Here is a 20880-nt window from a genome sequence, read left to right on the forward strand (position 1 = left end):
TCTCTATTGGCCTTCTCCCACCTAGATCTAGATGTTCTGCCTGCATAACAGCACTACCCTGAATTATACTTTCATTTTATTCTAATAAATTCCTTCCATTTCATTATCTGGATTCCTTTATATTGAGCTTCTAGATGGAAAACATTGTGTCTTCTCACCTTTGAATTTCCAAGAGTCTATGATAAGACATATTGGCAATCAGAGATGAAGAAAGGAAGAGGGAACTATCTAGAAGCAGGAAGGATATGCATAAGAATGGAAGGGAAATAAAGACAAGACCCAGTGAATTTACAATCCTGTACTTCAAGTTCCCTAGCTTGACAACTTATCCCTAAGAGTTAACTCCTCAAACCAAGCCTTCCAGATAATGAGTTTTTTTTTTTTCTACTATTGGCACAGCAAAATCTTTAATTGCAGTGCAGGTGCAAAGCCTTTGTTGACATATTCTATAGTTCCAAAGCAAAAATAAACAAAAGAGCCATAGGAGTTTTTAATCTCCCAGGAGTTTCACCTTACACTCAGGTGACCCTATCAGTTACTATTTTATTTTTTGAAACCAGGACCAAGAATCCTGTTCTTGCCCTTCACCAATCCTTTTTTCCATTTGCTTTCTTTCACCTCTCTGGTTCTCTATCCCTATCACACTCAGCCTTTCTCTTCCAGGTTTTATCAAATCTCTAAATCATGAAATGGCCTGGAAAGAGGTATTTTACTTTAAGAATAACTCCTCCCCCTTACCCAAGTTTTACATCAAAAGACCCAGTTGAAAGCCATCCTACATTAGGGGAACTGCTGGGTTTTTTTGTTGTTTTGTTTTGTTTTTTTATGAAAGGAAGGTGGTTGATTAAAGCAAGGCCATTCAGAGCCACACATTCCAAGTGAGAGGGGTGTTAAGGTACAGTGGGTATCATACATCAAGTTTGAGCTCTCATTCTGACTCCTTTACTTGTTAGCTCTGAGACTTTGAAACAGCCATTTCAAATCTTCTTAGAATGGCGATTGATCCATTGGTGACTGATCTTTAAGGTCCTCCCTGCTCTAGCACTCACTGAACCTGCTGTTTGGCATCTTGAACAGCCAGAGGAAACCAGATTTAGTGTATTACTATAAGAAGAATGATGGAAGGCCAAAGCAAGCATAGATTTTTCATTGTATCTGTGTCTTCTTGTGTTAAGGTGAGTGTTCCAACGCATCAACTTCGGATGGTTATTTCTGACAAAAAAGCATTCAGGACACTTTCCTCAAGAGTTGCTCTCCAGACCCTCCTGTAGGTGACCATGGGGAAGAGAGTGGCAATCGTGGGCGCCGGTGTCAGTGGCCTGGCCTCTATCAGGAGCTGTCTGGAGGAAGGATTGGAGCCCACCTGTTTTGAGAGAAGCAATGATGTTGGAGGACTGTGGAAATTCTCGGTGAGTGGGGCAACAATGTTGGGGGGCTGTGGAGATTCTCAGTGAGTGAGGCGTATATAGGACACATTTGGAAGCAGGGGAGAAGAGAAATGAGTTCCATGCCAAATCAGATCATAGCAGTTGTAACTGAGATTTGAAAACCTTATCACAAAAGCTCCAAATCCAGAAAACAAAGTCTCTTCTGATACAATAATATCCAACTACTCAGAGACATTCTTTTTCTTCTCTTTCCTTCTCTTTTATTTTCTTTTGTTGCCACTAGAGTTTTCGAGCTGGGACTAGGTACTTGCACAACTCCACCATTCCCAGTGGCCATTTTTTCTTTCGTCTGGATAGAGAATAAGAGACAGAGAGATACAGAAGAGGGAGAGAAGAGAGACAATACAGTACCACCACAACACTTGTGAGACTTCCTCCTTGCAAGAGGTCTCATATTGTTTCCTGGGACTCAAACCTGAATTTGGCAACTTGAGTTTACTCTGCTGGGTAAGCCACCTGCCAGTCCCCTCAAAATTATTTCACACCAGAAAGACTTGTTCTGAACAGAATATCTGTGGTTCATTACATGTTGTAACCTACTTGATAGAGTCAGATCTCCAGACTGTAGAGAGAGTGAATGTCAGTAATTAGAAGAGAAAATAAATAAACAAGTAAAAGCATCACTGTTTCTCCATGTAATTGAAACTATCCTCTTCCTATTGCCTATAATCTAGGAACGTGGGAAGAAGAGAGAAGTCAGAATTCTTATTCAACTCTTGGGTTTTCTAAGGGAGAGCAGTTTTAAACACATTGCTTCCCTCCCCCCTTTCATTTTGGACATCAGACATTTGTCAAAACAGGTTGGAAATGAAGTTACCTAAAATGTACCTTCCCATTCTTACGGAATATTATTTTATAATCAATTTATACCAATGGGCAGACACTATAAGTTATTATACGTGATAACTATGTGTGTTGTATGTGACTTTTGAAAACTCCATTAAGTTCAACTCCTAAACTCTGTTAGATTCACTTGATCATTCAGACTCTTTGTTGTAGAAGTGATATTAAAAATGATTCTGTGTAAATTTAATTTTGAAGTTTCAGAAGTCAGGTGTGGAGGAATGTCTTTCTGTCCTGAATTTCCTAGCCATTTTGATTGAATGTAAACAGGAAACTTTCAGTTTGAAGATGTTTTGTCTAGGCATTTGTGCTGTAACCTGTTCTGCTCTGGGATGAGTTACTGCCCATCCCACAACAAGGTGCTTCAACTGCTGCTGTGTGACTTAACACATGTGTATCTATCACAGGAGATTTCATTTCTAAAAAAAAAAAAATGGTGTCTCTATAGTTTCAAGAGTAATAGGTGAGATATGATATGATTCATTACCATTTTCCATTAGTGAATAATATTGAGGGATTTTTTTCAAGAATTTAATTTTCTTTTACACTTATTCAAGGAGTTCTGACCACCCAAACCTAAGTCATGAGCTCATCCTCCATTATCTCACTTGCAAAAAGTCAATACTACTTCAGTATCAATTTGCATTTTTTACTAAGTACTGGATTTCAAATACATGACATAATCCCTCCACATGAATGTTTTCTTCTCCATTTTGGCAGAGAAATCAGAATATAGGCTTATATTTTTCTTTCCAATTCCAGTATCACTTTACTTAGGAAATGTTGATTTACAGATTTTGTTGTTGTTGTTGTCACAAGGGTATGTTTTCACTTTCTCCCAAGATGGATATCAGGCCATCTCACCCTCACCCAAACTATCATCTCATTCTACTGTAAGGAGTTATATAAAGTCTTCCTTCCCCCTTCTGAGACTCCAAATATGCTGTGATAAACCACAGTCCACTGAGGATTCCCCCTGTATTATCCTTTGCTTTGTTTCTTAGAGCCCATCAGTGAGTGAAATCACATAGTATTTGTCCTTCTCCTCTGGTTTATCTCATTCAGCATGACTCTTCCTAATCTTATTCATGCTATTAAAAAAAGAATATGTCATTTTTTAACAGCTGTTTAGTAATTTATGCCATAGCTTTAACCATTTGTCTATTGTTTAATACTTAGATTGTTTCCAAAAGTTGACTATTACAAATAGCACTGCCATGAACACATGCACTGCCATGCAGAGACATTTTTGAATAGGAGTTTCTGTATTCTTTAGGTAGATGCCTAGAAAGGAAATGTTGAATCATATTGTGGGTTGATTTCTGATATTTTCAAGTATCACCAAATTGGCCCATGATAAATGACTTTGATAGAAAAATAGGTGAAAGAAGGAGAAAAAGGAAAGGGGGAAAGAAAGAAAGGAAGGAAGGAAAGAAGGAAGGAAGAAAAGGAAAGGAAAGCAAAAGAAAGAAATAAACAATGGGCAAAAGTGAAAAATCATTTAGTAGCAAAACCTGTGCCAAAGTCTTATAGTCAAAAAAAAAAAAAAAAAAACATTGAAGCAGCATAAGACTGCTTAGAGACTATTTGGTCCCTTGTGTTTGCTGCAAAGTTTTACTGCATTTGATTATCAAGTGCTACTACCTGAGAATTTTGGAGAAAAATCCCTAATCCTACAACTTTAGAAATATGCCCTGCCAAGGACTGCCAAGACAGCTCATTTGGATAGCGTGTCTCCCTTACCATGAGGGTGACTCAGGTTCAAACCTGGCCCCGCCGCACTAAAGGAAGTTTTGGTGTTCTCTCTGAGTGTCTATCTCTATACCAATAACATCAAGAAAACCAACATGTACCCAGCCCTAGGAGTATCAAACAAGAGATTACAAAACGTAACATGATGGTCTTAGATGATTGTCAGTTTAGTTAACAAGTATTTGGGGATTTAGAAGCTGAAAGACTATGGAAATCTTAGCAGATAAACAGAAACTTCCTGTCAGAACGGCCCTCAACTGAAACTGAAAAGATGTCCTAATGCAAGAAAAATGAAGAAATACTCTATGACACAATATCAGGAGTGGGGTTGCTGTCATCCTCTACTCTAGTAGCATCCATGAATATGCAATCTCCAAAAGTGTTAATAGCAGATAGACTGGTTTTCTAGGCAGAGGTATCCAGCAATTTATAAAGCGACAGAAAAGGCAAAGGATATGATGGGCCCAAAGATCTGTAAGTCACTCAGTGCAATCAGACCAGAAAGTTTATTTAGGAAGGAATTGATGGCAGATCAATAAGATATATCGTATTCTGGGTGATCCACAAAAGCCAATGCCTTTCTACCAGAAGTTCATTGTCTCTAAGCAGAATTCTATTCAAAGATCCCATGGGGGAATATACATAGAAAACAGTCTAAACTTTGGCTCCTTTCACATATCCTAATCCTTCTTTTTGTTCTAAGAAAAACTGCTTGATCGAATAGATGGTCAAAGGGAGATTTAAAAAAAAAAAAAAAAAAACTATATTGTATAAGCCCTCAACTTGCAAGTCCTAATTGACAGAAGGTATCCCAAAAAAGAAACCTGATCATTCTGAACTTTTCACTGTGAACTTGTTCTGTAAAATGAAAAGCAAACAGGATGTAAGCCCTGGCAGATTGAATGTGAGCAAGTTTTAAGTTTCACGTACTATGAGCACCACAACTTTACAAAAGCTCTTAATGTTGCTGTAATAAGAGACTACTCAACATGCTGTATCTGATACTTCAGTATCATTTTTGATGGCAAAGGGAAGGAAATGATGAATCATAATAGTCAAAACTTTCATTCTACTCATTCATTCATGTATCCATTTAATAAATTCAAATTTGAGTACACAGAGCACTGAGGCATTTCAAACAGAAGGTCTAGCAAGCAGCCTGCATTTTCAAAGCAGAAGAAACAAGTGTTAGAATAACTATAAATGAATGTGTGATTATCAATAGGACAGTCAGAGCTTGGTAGAAGTAGAGATAGCTTCCAGCTAGTGAGAGACAAGGCAAGATGGCCACTTTTGAGCTGGATCATTAGGATATATGTTAACTAACAAACTGAACTGATAAGCTAAGACAAAGTGTTAAAAAGCAACTCCAGAGGCTTGGGAAGAATGTGAGACTTGCATACATGATGTCCTGAGTTTGACCCCTGGCACTCACTACATATGCCACATACGTGATACTCTGGTTCTCTCTTTCTTCTTAATAAATTAATTGATCTTTAAAAGATAGAAATAGAAAGAGGGTAAATCTAAGCAGACTACTAAAATGCATATGCAGCTCTTGAATTAGCAGCTGACCTTGCCTTCAAGTTGATTCTGTTCTACTGGTGAAGGTGTGAGATGGGCACAGTGATAACCAAAGACAAATTCTGATGAAGTGCTTGGGTCTTTGAGAACCCTCAGCCAGAGACAGAATCTGGATCAAAGCATACCACAGATTGAAATTATGGAAATAATTTCAGCTCTCTGGAGCAATTATCTGTTGTTATATCATCTGTTTTCCTTTGTTTGGAGAACAGTTCTGGAGGAGAATTCCAAAGGGCTGCAGGGGACATTCTCTTTCCTGTTCCTATTATGCTTGGCCAGGGTCAAGGGGTGGAAGTATAGAAATTCATTAACCCTGAAAGTAATCCAAGGACTTCCTCAAGTCCTCCCTCCCTCCATCCAGCAGGTCTCTGAGAAACCTGCTTTCCATCTCTCCTTCTCACAAACAAATGCAAAAGCAACCTGCTGTGGGCAAGCAGGAAGGACTCAAACTTGAAAACATGTCAGGCAGGAGTCTCAACGTGAAGTTTAGAAAAGCTTAAATCTCTGAATTTATTTAGAAGAAACAACCACCAGGAATAGAGGAAGTTATATTTTCAACACTAAAGCCTCAGAACACTAAAGCCACTCAACACAGTCTCTCCTCCTCCTCCTCCTCCTCCTCCTCCTCCTCCTCCTCCTCCTCCTCCTCCTCCTCCTCCTTTTTCTTTCTCTCTCTCTCTCTCTCTCTCTGTCTCTCTCTCTCTCTCCTCAAACCTTTCTTCCAGACTTTCTGTCTCCATCTTACAGCAATCCTCTGGGGCTAGAGGGAGAGAGATGTCTCAAATCTAGAGGCAACAGTACATTGCATCCTTTTTCCTCATTCGGTGAAAGTTCCTTTGGAAATGAGTACAGAGGCTGCCAGTTCTCAAATGTGCTTTCAAGGACACACACTGGATGAACTCTTGTTCTGTCCCTGCAACAGAAAGGAAACATTTGTTTTCCAATCAACTTTCAACTGCTTTACAAAAAGAAGCTGCTTTCCACTTACACAATGACTTGAAAATAAAATGCCAAGACTTAACCCAACTTCAGAGGCTTCTAGTTTTCTGTGCTTCTCTGGTGAGGAGGGAATATGACTCACTGATTCTTCTAGAATAGAATTTACTTATTTGCATATCTATTATTTATTAGCATCATCTGAGTAGATGCTCAGCTCTTCTGTTCCAAGTATTTGTTGTTGTTGTTGTTGTTGTTGTTTGAGAAGAAGAGACAAGAGGCACCACAGCACTGCTCCATGCCCTCCCCACCCATGTCCAGGATAATTATGCGATGTTGGGAACCTCAAACCTGAGTCCTTATAATGGCAAGGCATGTGCTACAGCTGTTTAGCTATCTGTCCCAGAACAAGTTTTTTTTTTTAATTTTTTTTATTTAAGAAAGGATTAATTAACAAAACCATAGGGTAGGAGGGGTACAACTCCACACAATTCCCACCGCCCAATCTCCATATCCCACCCCCTCCCCCGATAGCTTTCCCATTCTCTATCTCTCTGGGAGCATGGACCCAGGGTCATTGTGGGTTGCAGAAGGTAGAAGGTCTGGCTTCTGTAATTGCTTCCCCGCTGAACATGGGCGTTGACTGGTCGGTCCATACTCCCAGTCTGCCTCTCTCTTTCCCTAGTAGGGTGGGTCTCTGGGGAAGCTGAGCTCCAGGACACATTGGTGGGGTCTTCAATCCAGGGAAGCCTGGCCGGCACCAGAACAAGTTTTATTTACATTTAAGCAGGGCTTAAATGTCCCCAGACCAGCAGTACCAGTCAGTCCCTGGAATGTGTTCAACATACACTCCTTTGGTCACATCCTTGGCATATTCAATGAGAGCTTTTGGGTATAAGGCTCGGCAAATCTATAGTCTGAAAAGACATTCAGGTGTTAGGTGAGACTTTTTGACTCTCTACTTCTCTATAGTTTGTTTAGTGGCTAAATGAGCACAATAACAACGTTGGGTGTTCTGTTACTGGTAAAGAGCTTCCTGAATTCTATATCACCACTATAAGCCTGACACTACCAGGGCCTTAAACAATGTTACCCATATGTAGATGGGGGGAAAATTCATTCCCAGCCAGAATCACTATCTGTGTGGTATTTGCACATTCTCCATGTCCTGGGTCACCAGTTTCCTCCTATGTCTAAAAACATGCATGTGTGGTTCAACAATACGTCTACATTGTCTCAGTCACAGTGGGTGTGGCTGTGGGTGTGGGTGTGATGCACCTGAGATGAAAGGGTTTTCTAGCCAAGGTTGGGTTCTACCTTGACCTTGGCATGTTGGAAGAGGTTCCTCAAGACCTTGTTGTGAAATAAGTAAAGTAGAAATTAAGTGGATGAATATAAATTGTTGATGATCATTGGAAAAACTTGTGTTTTTTATTTAGATGTTTAGTGACTTTTCTGTGTATGTGATCAAAAATAAGCTACAGAAAGTCAGCTCATGTTTGTATAAATCATCCTATGGTCAGACTGGTTTCATTTCAGGTCATTTTGCTTTAAGTGACAGTTTCCAAGAGTCTACCAATGACATTAAGAACTTACTATAATCAAACTAAAAGTTGTAGTCTCCCTTGTTGTGTGTATGAAAGAGAGAGAGAGAGAGAAAGAGACAGACAGACAGAGAGAGAGAGAGAATATGTACTTTTGAATATTCTAAGTATGAGATCAGAACCAGTGCTGTATAAGTAAGCACTGGACTAAGTGGCATCTCTGTGGTGGATACTAAACTTCAGGTTTTCCTTCTTGGCTCTTCCAGAGCCCCTCCGTTACTTGCTTTCACATCCTTAAAAAAAAAAAAAAAAAAGTTTGAGCCAATATTTATACCATTCTTGACTTCATTTTCACGAGTTGCCATTCTTCCTAGGACCAAGCAGAAGAAGGCAGGGCCAGCATTTACCAGTCCGTGTTCACCAACTCTTCCAAGGAGATGATGTGCTTCCCAGATTTCCCTTACCCAGATGACTACCCCAACTACATGCACCACAGCAAGCTGCAGGAGTACATCAAGACATTTGCTCAAAAGAATAACCTTTTCAGATACATCCAATTTGAGGTAAGGGCCTAAGAACTTACGCTGGTGCTGTAAATGAATTGATATGTAGATTCATGGAGAAGCAAGGGCATAACACTATTATCGAAATCAGAACTTTAAGGTTAGACACCTCCCCTATCAAATGTTAGTTCCAGTACTAAACTGTCCAGACACTGGGCTTTTCTCTCCACGAACATATTCTCTAATAGTCTTTGACAGAGAGTAAAACCCCAATTAAAATACTGGAAGCCATTCTACCATCTTGGTAGACTTCCCATCCCCTTGCTCTCACTTCTTATTTTTTATAAATTCCAGATTCTCTTGTTCATATTTAGACTTCTGTTGGTTTGATGCCAGTGAGTTAGGTTAAGGAAAAAGTGGTATTCAGTAGAAATTTCCATGTTATAAAAAAAAATAAAATAACAACTTCAATGGATGATAAATGTAGTCACCTCCTTATTCCTTGAAGGATTATCCTTAGATATTATGGCAAAATGCACTCTTTCTCTAACCAACAATGCTTTATATTGTTGGGGGGCCTCAATTCACTACTGTTAAATACAGAACACATATTCCTAATAAGAAAAATAATCAATAAAGCTATGAATTTATGAATCGAATCTTTAAAATTTTTATTCTATGTAAGAGCTGGTATTTCCAAGAGATAATCAAAAAAAAAAAGAACAAATATTGGACCCTGTTATATTTCCATATATATGGAAAACATAGAGGAAGATACAGTTAAAAAAAAAGTTAGATGGAGTCGGGCTGTAGCGCAGCGGTTTAAGCGCAGGTGGCGCAAAGCACAAGGACCGGCGTAAGGATCCCGGTTCGAACCCCGGCTCCCCACCTGCAGGGGAGTCGCTTCACAGGCGATGAAGCAGGTCTTCAGGTGTCTATCTTTCTCTCCTCCTCTCTACCTTCCCCTCCTCTCTCCATTTCTCTCTGTCCTATCCAACAACGACGACTACAACAATAAAACAACAAGGGCAACAAAAGGGAATAAATAAAATTAAAAAAAAAAAGTTAGAGAAAAAAAAGACTATGGATATCAGTGAAGAGTTGCAGTAAACAAATGAAAATGCATCTTTCGGAAGCAAACTCAGTGTTATTTATCCCAAGTCTGCTTGCTAGAAGTCAGAGTAAATACACCCTCCAAAGAGTAATTTCTTTGTAGTATTTAAAGGTTCACTGTGATTCCTGTTTCATTATACCCCTAAAAATTTCTTAGTGACTAGAACTAACATTTATTCCTCCATGAAAACACTGTAAGAAAAAGAAAACTGTAAACAGAAGGAATTTCTTCCTGGTTTTCTTTAAGACCCTGGTCTCTAGTATAAAGAAATGTCCCAGCTTCACACTGACAGGCCAATGGGAAGTTGTTTCAGAGAAGGATGGAAAACAGGAAACTACTATTTTTGATGCTGTGATGATCTGTTCAGGACACCATGTATACCCCAATCTGCCAACTGATTCTTTTCCTGGTAAGTCTGGAAAATACAGAATAATCTGTGATTCTATATGCAAACATCAAAAGTTGCAATATATCTTTCCATAGACTTTGCACAATAATTATTTCTAGGCTTCTAGAAGTTTCCACACTTTTTTAAAATCCTACATATGTAAAATATAATAACAATTGGCTTTTGAATAAAAAGAATTAGCAGTAGCCTGGGAGGTATCACAGTGACTTGAAAACTGAACTTGCAGGCATGAGTTCAGTTGCCAGCATTTCATAAGCCAGAGTGATGCTCTCAGTTCTGTTATATCTATCTAACTCTATCTCTCTATTTCTCTCATTAATAAGTAAAATCTCTTTTGAAATTTTTAAACTGTAAACAGTCAGGAACCTGCAAGTCAGAGATGGAATGAAAGTCTTGGTTCTCATAGAGGAAATTTGAATTTTTTATAATTTCATCTTTACATTTTGAAAATTAACTTTAGAAAGCTTAGTGTGTGTGTGTGTGTGTGTGTGTGTGTGTGTGTGTGTGTGTGTGTGTGTGTATAGAGTGCCATACTTTGAAACTGAAAAACAAGATGAGAAGTGAAAATACAAGTAGAACCTGAACTGGAATTTGTGTATTGCACTAAAGTAAAAGACTCTGGGGTGGAGGGAGGAGAAAAAAAAAGTGTCATACTTCATAAAAGTAGCAAACAAGTATTATAGTAAACAACCTTCTTTCCTCTCTTCCTCCCTGTTTTCATCGTAACCAGAATACATGTCCACTAAAAATATTAGAATTCCCTTCTCAAAAAAGAATGTCCATAGACCAAGATAACGGATAATTGAAAGAGTCATGAGGCAAAGAGAAAGGGAGGGTGAGGGGGCTGGGTGGTGGCACATCTGGTTCACCACACATATTACAGTGCTCAAGGACCTGGGTTTAGATAAATTTTTTAAATGTTTTTTTTAAAAATAATGTTTATTAATTTATTGGATTGAACAGAGAGAAATTGAGAGGAGAGGAGAATGTAGAGAAAGAGTGAGGCTTTCCCAAACCACTCATGAGGCTTTCCCCCTACATTTGGGGACCAGTGGCTTGAACGCAGGTCTTTGTACACTGTAATGTGTGTGCTTAACCAGGTATGCCATCACCTGGTCCCAATTAATTATTTTAAAAAAGAGAAGAATGAGACCATTATTGTCAAAAGGCAGTATATCCAGGAGTTCTACTGTGAAGTGAGTGCAGGCTTGCAACACCAGATTTCACTTCTTAATCCAATAACTCCTTACCATATAATCTTAGACCATTTGTCTTTCACATCTTTGTCTGAATTTCTTTCTGTTAAAATAGAAATAAGGAAGTTCCTACCATTCAAAGATGTTATTGAAACTAAGGGGTTAGAACATAGCCTTTTTCAAAGGGGTTCACCCACAGTAAGTACTTAGTAATTGTTGCCTATCATTATCATTATCAAAATATAAGTTCCCATGCCTTTAGATATTTTAGGGTACTAAAGTAATTATTTCAGAGTTTAGTATCAAAAAACAATAAAAGGATAAAGACACGCAACTATAGAACTTCCTAAAAAAAAATTCAAGACTGGTTTTAAAAAATGGGGGGGATGAGTCTTGATAATTTTTTGAGACATTAACTCAAACTCCTCCCCATGTTACACTTAGGCCTAGACAAGTTTCAAGGCCACTACCTTCACAGCCGGGAGTATAAGGGTCCTGATGCCTTCAGAGGGAAGAATGTCTTGGTGATTGGCCTGGGAAACTCAGGAACTGACATTGCTGTGGAGCTCAGTCGTCTAGCTTCACGGGTATGTAAATCCAAATGATTTTGAGAAGCAAACATAGGTCCAGGAGGCCTAGCAAAAGTTTCTGGGGGCAGTCAGGGAAGGGGTCCAACCAAGAGTTTCAGATCTTCACAACAGTTCCTTAGACTTCCTCTTAGAACAAAGTTTAAAATCAGTCTTAATATGCTTTCTTATTTTGAAGGAACAAGATGAACATCAAGTTGAGGGTATTTGTTTCCAGTTTGGTTTTAGCACATTAACTGTTTTGTTTGTTTGTTTGTTTTTGCAGGATTCCTGTGAGAATAGCACCCAGTTATCCATCTCAGATCACAACCTCCTCTTACCCCAGAGACATATAAGACACCCTGTACTTTCAGGGCACACTTTCAGAGATGGCATTAAAATTGTGTCCTGTAGGCTTACTTATTTCTCACAAAATGATATTGGAATTTCTGTTACTTTCCCTACCAGGTCATCATCAGCACCAGAAGTGGTTCCTGGGTCATGAGCCGGGTTTGGGATAATGGTTATCCGTGGGACATGGTTTATGTCACCCGTTTTGCCACCTTTCTCCGGACCACCCTTCCTTCATTTGTCTCTGACTGGTTATATGTCCAGAAGATGAACACATGGTTTAAGCATGAGAACTACGGCCTGATGCCATTGAATGGGTACTAAGATAATCTATATTTTATCAGCTAAAAAAAAGTAGACACTGATTTAAGTTAAACCCTTTCACTCTGGGTCTTATTTTCACTATCTCATTGAGGCTCGCAGGATTAAGGGGCCATCGTATATTCTGACACTATACATACAGAAAACCTGATTGAAAGTGATCTAGAGGGATGAAGAGTATGAAAGAATACAAAATGGAAATGAATGAAGCAAGTAAATCATTCTGTCACCAGGATTCATTTAAGGGAGCTACAAGCCATTCCCTAGACTTTTGAGAGCTGAGCCAACACAGAAGCTGTTTCTTTGAGGAATAACTTATTTATACTGATGGCAGTAATAGTATCTGCTCCTCTACACACTCGTGATGTTCAGGGAAATATTTAAAAAATGCATAAGAATTACCTATCAAATAGTAAAATTTTATAATTTCTGATTCTTACTATTGTCAAGTTTTGTAATACGCTTTTTAGAAATCAGTCAGCAGAGTAGTGCTAATCCATATCATTTTAGCAAACAGGAAGCATCAAAGTAATAATATTAAAATCATCCACCACAGAAAAATTAATCTTTCTGTAGAAGAGCTTGGGAATCATTGAGGCATGTAAAGTAATGAAGGTTCATAGAGCTGATGTCACCTGTAAATTAATATGGTTCATGTATGTATTTCTCTATAGAGACAGAGACCAACACCTGCTAATTAGAACTTTGGAGGTAGGAGACTCAAGAATCTATAGCAAAAGAAAGAAGAATAAATGGGAAAAATAAAATTCATAAAGAAATTTATCTTTTGGCCCACACCAATAAAAACATTTCACCGGGTTTAAAGAAACAGGTTAAGGAATAATAAGGAACAACAGTAAATTATAATATTAAATGTCACTCCACACTTATTCTGCCTAGGTTAGAAAACTGATAAAACCCTTTAAAATGCTTATTCTATGCATTTAAATTATTTTTAATGTAAAAAATAATGTTTAATGTAATGGAAGTTACAAAGACTGAAGTGGTTGAGACTTGTGGTCTTATAAAAGTAACTGCAAATTATACTTAGGTTGTCCTGAAGACAATTAAAATAACCATTTTGGAAATCTTCATTTTTAAGTACAAGCTCCCTCAGAGAAAGAAAAGGGTTTCAGATATTCCTAATTTTGTGGTAATACCATCTCATTCTTCCTTTTGGAATATAGGTTTTGTTGTAACCTGGTTTTTACCATCTTATAAGGTAGAAGAAGTTGCAAAATTATAGAGATGGGGAACAGTGTACAAGTGCAAAGATGAATTCTACAATTTAAAAAGTTTTGTGGTGTTTGAGGTACTTGAAGGAAATTCCAGAATACTTGAAAGAAGCCTACATAAAAATGAAGAATGTCACTAAAAACAAAACCATTCTGAGACTTTTGGCAACTGAAATATAAAATAAAAGTTGTTGCACTTTCTTCTGTGACCACAGTTGATTAAAGGAAACCAAACAGGACAATAAAACACCCACTATGACAAATCAGGTTTCCTCAAAGAGGATTAACATTAAGTTGTAATAACAGTTTGCAATTATGATGTCACATGTGCCAGGCATTTTTTTATGTACAATATAGATTCTTGGTTGACTCATTCTCACAACAATCTTCTGCAGTATCGTTCCCCTCACTTTGCAACTACAGAACAGTAGTTGTAAGAGGTATATTATACACTCAGGATCTGGAACCAGTATTCTTCACTGCTTTATTAGGTTTAGAATTATTTTTGTTCTCATTGAATTGTTCAATATCCAAATATAAATAGTATTCACCTCCATAAGAGAATCTTTAAGTTTAAAGGGACCAAAGAGGGAGCTCAGACAGAAATTCCCTTTTAAGATTAACTGATTTATATGCTCTGGCATATACAGTGCCAAGGATCAAACTCAGGAATTCATGCTTGCAAGTCTTGCACTCTATTTCTGTACCACCTTCTCAGTCAATCAGAAATCCTGAAGGATTGCTATAGGCAATAGGAAAGTCACTTCCACCACCACTCCCCAGAAAAGAGAATTTAGCAGTCCTCAGACTGGTGTTGAACTGCTCAAATTGGGTTTCAGTGCTATTACAATTGTTGTAGATATTTTTTTGGAAATGAGGGACTGCACCATAAAGACCTCTGTTCTCTGTCTCTGGTCTCTCATTTTCTCACCTATTGTTTCACAGCACACTACGGAAAGAGCCTGTGTTCAATGACGAGCTCCCTTCCCGCATCCTGTGTGGTGCCGTGTCCATCAAACCCGGTGTGAAGACCTTCACAGAGACCTCAGCCATTTTTGAAGATGACACTGTGTTTGAGGCCATTGACTATGTCATTTTTGCAACAGGTTATGGTTATGCTTATCCCTTCTTAGATGACATTATCATCAAAAGCAGAAACAATGAGGTCACCTTATTTAAAGGCATCTTCCCCCCTCTCCTGGAGAAGCCCACCATGGCAGTGATTGGTCTGGTCCAGTCCTTGGGAGCAGCCATCCCCACAGCAGACCTGCAGGCCCGCTGGGCAGCTAAAGTGTTTACAAGTATGTAGCTCACTTTGTCTTTCATTCATTTAGTCAGTAGGTGGTTACTGAGCACCAACTTTAATCCAAACACTGTGCTAAGTACTAGAGATAGATGTAAAGAAAACAAGATAGACATACGCCTTGGTTAAGACAAGGTGGAGGATGCCTCCATAGAGGGAGCTTTAGGGCATTCTGGTGAGGGGATATAAGCAATGAGATACTCTTCCAAGAAGGTACAGCATGAGAAAATAATAAAATGAGGAATAGCATAAGAATGTAAGAAATCAAAAAATTTGATATTGGGTACAGCAAGACATAGAAGAAAAGACTAGAGCAGGAAGGAACTTGTGAGCTGTGTGAAAGAGCTTAGACTTTTCAGGATTAGGAAGTGACTCTATGGTAGAATGCATACCTTGCAGGCATGAGGCCCTCCTTGGGTTCAATCCCCAGCACTGCACAAAATGCAGTGCCTCTAGGTGAACTTGAACTTGGAGTCAAGGTTCGACAGAGAAGAGATACAATATGTTCATTTCCATGAATAAATATGCTTATATGTAAAAGAAAAGAAGTGCAAAGCCATTGCCCTTCTCTCTCTCTCTCTCTCTCTCTCTCTCTCTCTCTCTCTCTCTCTCTCTGGAAAAAAAAAAAGCATCGAGACTTCTCATAGAGGAAATGGGAGAATATTAAAGATTTTAAGCAAGAGAAGGTATAGCTGTGATGGCTGGGCCAGTGATGAAGGTTGGGAGAGTTCTGGAATAGTCATTAGGCTAGAAAACCTCACTGGTGTGCAGATAATAAATGTAAATAAACTCTATCTCATATATGTAGGAAATGTTCCTGAGTTGTATTGTGGATTGTGTCCTCCACACAAATGACCAAATGTAAGATTGGGTGGTTCTAAGTTCTACACTTTCTCCATACTTACTGTCCCACTCAGTGAGCTCTGCCATTCCCAGTGTGGCCTCATTGGCTTCTCAGGTCTTTGCTTCAATGCATTGTTATTCAGCTAGATACCAAAGATGAGACTCTTGATATTCAACCTCTTAATGATATAGTTTATGTCAAAACTGAAGAAATACATGCTGTGTCATCGATTTCATATTTCTTGCTGTTTTCAATATTGCTCTCTACATTTCCTTTCTAGACTCATGCACCTTGCCAACAAAAAACAAAATGATGAATGACATTGATGAGAAAATGGGGAAAAAACTCAAGTGGTAAGAGATTGTACTTACTGATAAAAATACATTCTAAATTCAGCTTTTATATGCAGGAAAATACTAATACAGACTAATATCATTGCTCATCAAAGTTCCCATTTTGGAAACTTTCTGTAAGTCAACAGTGTTAGATGGGAAGATAACAGCATTAACTTCTGCTGTGCTACTTTGGAGCACAGGTTATCAAATGGGATTGACATGGGATGTTTATCCCACCAGGAGATATAAGGCAAAGTCTGGAGATATTTTTGTTATTGTAAAGGTAAGGGCATGGAACCACTATCTAATGGATAGAAACTGAGGATGCTGCTAAATAGACTACAATGTGGAGGACAGTCCCCTAAACCAAGTGCTGACTATATCATAGTGTCTACAGTATGGTAGTTGAGAAATGACACTACCGTGTTTCACAAAGATTTTTTTTCACACCAGCTACATGTACGCCTGAAGGTGAGCTAGCTGGAACTGAGTGGGAACAGTCTTATAATAAAAAAGCCATGTGAAGAATTAAGTTGAGTTCACCTGCCCTAGAATTTCCTACGAAAGGAGTATCCAAATCTAAATACTCCTAATCTATTTTCAAAAACATGATAATGGGATTTGTAGAAAATTATCAGGGTTAGATGTCAGGGTTTTTTTTTTTTCATGTTAATTATCTCTATAAAGAAAATTCTCTTCAAGTGATATATCAAAATCTGTGGAAAAAATAATTACGTAAGGGTGGGAGTAGATAGCATAATAGTTATGCAGAGACTCTCATGCCTGAGGTTCCAAAGTCTCAGGCTCAGTCCCCCACACCACCATAAGCTAGAGCTGAGCAGTGCTCTGGTAAAAAGAAAAAAAAGACTAATTAGATAATGGCTCATGTTTTGTTGAGTAGGTGACCATATAGGAAGTGTCTTTCCTCTTTCATTATTAAATGTCCAAAGTAACCACTGACTAAGGGCCACAAGAAGAGAAGACTTGGAACCCTCACACTTACCAAATCCTCCCTTGTATCACATCCTGTTTGCAGCACAGACAGCAGTGCTAACATTCCTGTGTGTTAATTCATTCATGCAATCCTCTCTACTTACTTCCCTGTACATTAGAGGCCAGCAAGTATAAAGAGGAGAAAAGTTAGAGATCAATGGCAATCTTCTTTTTTTTTTTTCTTTTGCCACCCTACCTTCTGTTCCTGGTAGAGTCTCCGTTCCCTACCCCTCCAGATAGAGGGTGGGAAAAAGAGAGGAAATAAGAAAGATAAAGAGACACACAGCACCACTCCACTGCTTGTGAAATGTCCCCCTTTGCATTTTACTTCCATGTATTGGCCAGGGACCCAAACCCAGATGTTAATTCACCCATAGTAAAGTGTGGAGTCTACCTGGTGAGCTGTCTTCTTCACCTCTGGCCAATGTCAATCATATTGTTTCAATGATAGGTTTCTCTTCAATGTCCCCAAAGCAAATGAGACCCCACTACAGCTACAAATATGGAACAGTTAATGTTGGTTAATTGCAATAATAGAAAAGTTATATGACTCAATTTCAAACATACCCATCTAAAATCTAATACTGAGGCACATCTGAAGCAATGTTGTGTAAAAAAAAAAAAAAAAAATCATGTTTAACAAGCAAGATAACTCATGGTGAGACTTAGCTTAGGGTCATTTCACTCCAGACCATATGACCAGAGACAAAAAGACCAAAATGACTTCAAACATAGTTAGAGATTAGGAAGGAGAGAGAAATATCAGCCCATTTACAACCAAAGAGCAAACAATCAATTCAAAAGGATGAAAGAAAGAGATGAATGATGATGCCGTTAGAGTAACTGACTAAAACACCACTTCCACAAGAAACCAGACCTTCCACCTTCTACACCCCATAATGACTCTGGGTCAATACACCCAGAGGGATAAAGAATAGGAAAGCTATCAAGGGAGGGGGTGGGATACGAAATTCTGGTGGTGGGAACTGGTGGTGGAAACGCTTATGCTATGGTCTTGTTGGTGTTTCCATTTTATAAATAAAAAAAAATTTAAAAAAAGAAAGATTGTAAGTGATACAGTAAGTTTTCTTTTAGACTCCTCTTTGAATTCTTAGAAATTGCAACTTAAGTAAAAGCACTTACAGTGAAAGCTGGTGGGAAAAAAAAACTGTTTTCTTTCAATGTAGGCAGGGGTTGATTTTCTCTCATCAACATTATAATAAATGGACATTATACAAAACAACATTATTCAAAGGTCTGCTGTACTTTGTTTGCAACTATGACACTCATTCTTTTCTTTCCTCAGGTTTGGCCAGAGTCAGACTCTGCAGACAGATTATGTCTCCTACATGGATGAGTTGGGCTCCTTCATAGGTGCCAAGCCTAACATACCTTGGCTGTTCCTAACAGACCCCCAGCTGGCCCTGGAGGTATACTTTGGACCATGTAGCCCATACCAATTCCGTCTGATGGGGCCAGGGAAATGGGAGGGAGCCAGAAATGCCATCATGACCCAATGGGATCGGACAGTAAAGGCAACCAGAACACGAGCTGTCAGTGCTGCTCAGAGACCCCAACCCTTTTACAACTTGCTTAAAGTGCTTTCAATTCCAGTGCTGCTTCTAACTGCTTTCCTTGCCTTTTATTAATGAGAATGTGCTTTGGGTTTCAGAATTCAGCTTAGAAGTGTAATCAGATGTAGCTGTATCATCTCAGAGCTCCTCTTTCCCTTCTCCCAGACATGTCCATGAATCTGAACCATTTGACTCAAAGTTCCAGTAAAATAGAAAATACTCACCCTCTTCCTTTCTGATGAGAACCTGTGCTCTATAAAAGTCTTCACAGAAGCTGAATGAGCAAGTCTGCAAATGATGGAGCTAGGAAGAAAAGGTGGGAGGGTGAAGGTTGAATAAGATTTAATAAACTTTTTAAAAGGTGTTTTCTTTTGGGAAGAAGCAACATCTTAACAATGTCAAATCTTCCAAACCACATACAGTGTACATCTTCCTTTATCTAATGCACCTTCAGTTTGTCTGCAGTATTTTATAGTTTTTAGTATATAGATCTTACACATCTAATTTCAGATTTATCCTAAGTATCTCTTCATTTGGCATGGTATTATAGTGATTTAATTTTTTTCAATTCCCTAATGTTTATTGTTAATATATAATTTTTTTCCTTTTTTGAGGGGATTAATGGTTTACAGTCAACAGTAAAATACAGTAGTATGCTGATATATAATATATAACATTCATGTACAACCATAATATTTTTTACATAGACAATCATGTTATCTGATAATAGTCTGAAAATAAATATATATGCAATCTAGAATTGAACACATGAAGTTACAAGGAAAATTAAAAAACAGAAGTAGCTAAACTATCTCTAAGGTTTTGTGAAAACTGTGGTTGTTATTGTTGGTTATTATTGGGATAGTGGGGACACAGACCTTTGGTTGTAGGTGCATGTGGAACTATATACCTGTAATGTCATAACCTTGTAAACTGCTGTTAATTACTAATAAAAAAAATTAAGATAATCCTATTTCTCCTGTTTCAGCTTGAACATCTTTTATTTCTGTTTTATTGACTCATTACATTGGCTACAAATCCCAGTAGAAGAGTGAATACAAGTGATAAGATCAGACATCTTTGCCCTGTTCCTGATCTTGAGAACAAGCATTCAGTCTTTTCCTATTCAGTGTGATGTCAAGTACAGTTTTAAAAAATAAAATAAAATTAAAAAGCCCTTGCTGGCGGTAGCACAACAAATTAAGCACACATGACACCAAGCACAAAAAACGTAAAGATCCCAGTTCGAGCCCCTGGCTTCCCACCTGTAGGGGGGTCGCTTCACAGGTAGTGAAGCAGGTCTGCAGGTCTTTCTCTCCCCCTCTGTCTTCCCCTCCTCTCTCGACTTCTCTCTGTCCTATCCAATGATAGCAATAACAATAATAATACCAACAACAATGATAAACAACAAGGGCAACAAAAGGGAAAAATAGCTTCTAGGAGCAGTGGATTCATAGTGCAAGCACCAAGCCCCACCAATAATGCTAGAGTCAATAAATAATAAATAATAATAATGCCCTTTGTCAAACTGAGAGCATGACTTTCTATTCCCACCTTGCTAACAATGTTTTTTTTTATTTTTATTTATAAAAATGAAACGCTGACAAAAACCATAGGATAAGAGGGGTACAACCCCACACAGTTCCCACCACCAGAACTCTGTCTTCCATTCCTTCCCCTGATAGCTTTCCTATTCTATATCCCTCTTTATCAAGAGTGAATGTTGGGTTGGGTGGTGGCACACCTGGTTGAGCACATGTATTACAATGTGCAAGGACCCGGGTTCAATCCCCTGGTCCCCACCTGCAGGGGGATAGCTTTACAAGTGGTGAAGAAGGGCTGCAGTTGTCTCTCTGTCTCTCTCCCTATCACCCCACCTCCCTCTTGATTTCTGGCTGTCTCTATCCAATAAATAAAGATAATAAAAAAAATTTTTTTAAGAGTGAATATTGACTTTTTCAGTTATTTTTTATGAATCTATTGAGATGCTAATGTAGTATTTCATTTTTAATTTATAGATATGGTAGAT

At 38.4% G+C, this 20880-nt stretch overlaps 1 protein-coding gene across 1 annotated transcript in view; it reads left to right on the forward strand.

Annotated features, from left to right (window-relative positions):
* The window catches only part of LOC103115466 (flavin containing dimethylaniline monoxygenase 3), a 34208-nt gene extending 14381 nt beyond the window's left edge, over positions 1-19827 (forward strand). Inside the window, exons 2-9 of the mRNA XM_007525220.3 lie at positions 1176-1409; positions 8482-8670; positions 9971-10133; positions 11774-11916; positions 12364-12563; positions 14748-15103; positions 16230-16302; positions 18584-19827. Coding sequence (XP_007525282.1) covers positions 1278-1409; positions 8482-8670; positions 9971-10133; positions 11774-11916; positions 12364-12563; positions 14748-15103; positions 16230-16302; positions 18584-18926 — 1599 coding nt within the window. The 5' untranslated portion in view covers positions 1176-1277 and the 3' untranslated portion in view covers positions 18927-19827. The remainder of the gene's footprint in view (positions 1-1175; positions 1410-8481; positions 8671-9970; positions 10134-11773; positions 11917-12363; positions 12564-14747; positions 15104-16229; positions 16303-18583) is intronic.
* The last annotated feature ends 1053 nt before the right edge of the window (positions 19828-20880 follow it).

The sequence above is a fragment of the Erinaceus europaeus genome, chromosome 9, assembly GCF_950295315.1.
Source record: "Erinaceus europaeus chromosome 9, mEriEur2.1, whole genome shotgun sequence".
In the NCBI taxonomy this organism is placed as follows: Eukaryota; Metazoa; Chordata; class Mammalia; order Eulipotyphla; family Erinaceidae; genus Erinaceus; species Erinaceus europaeus.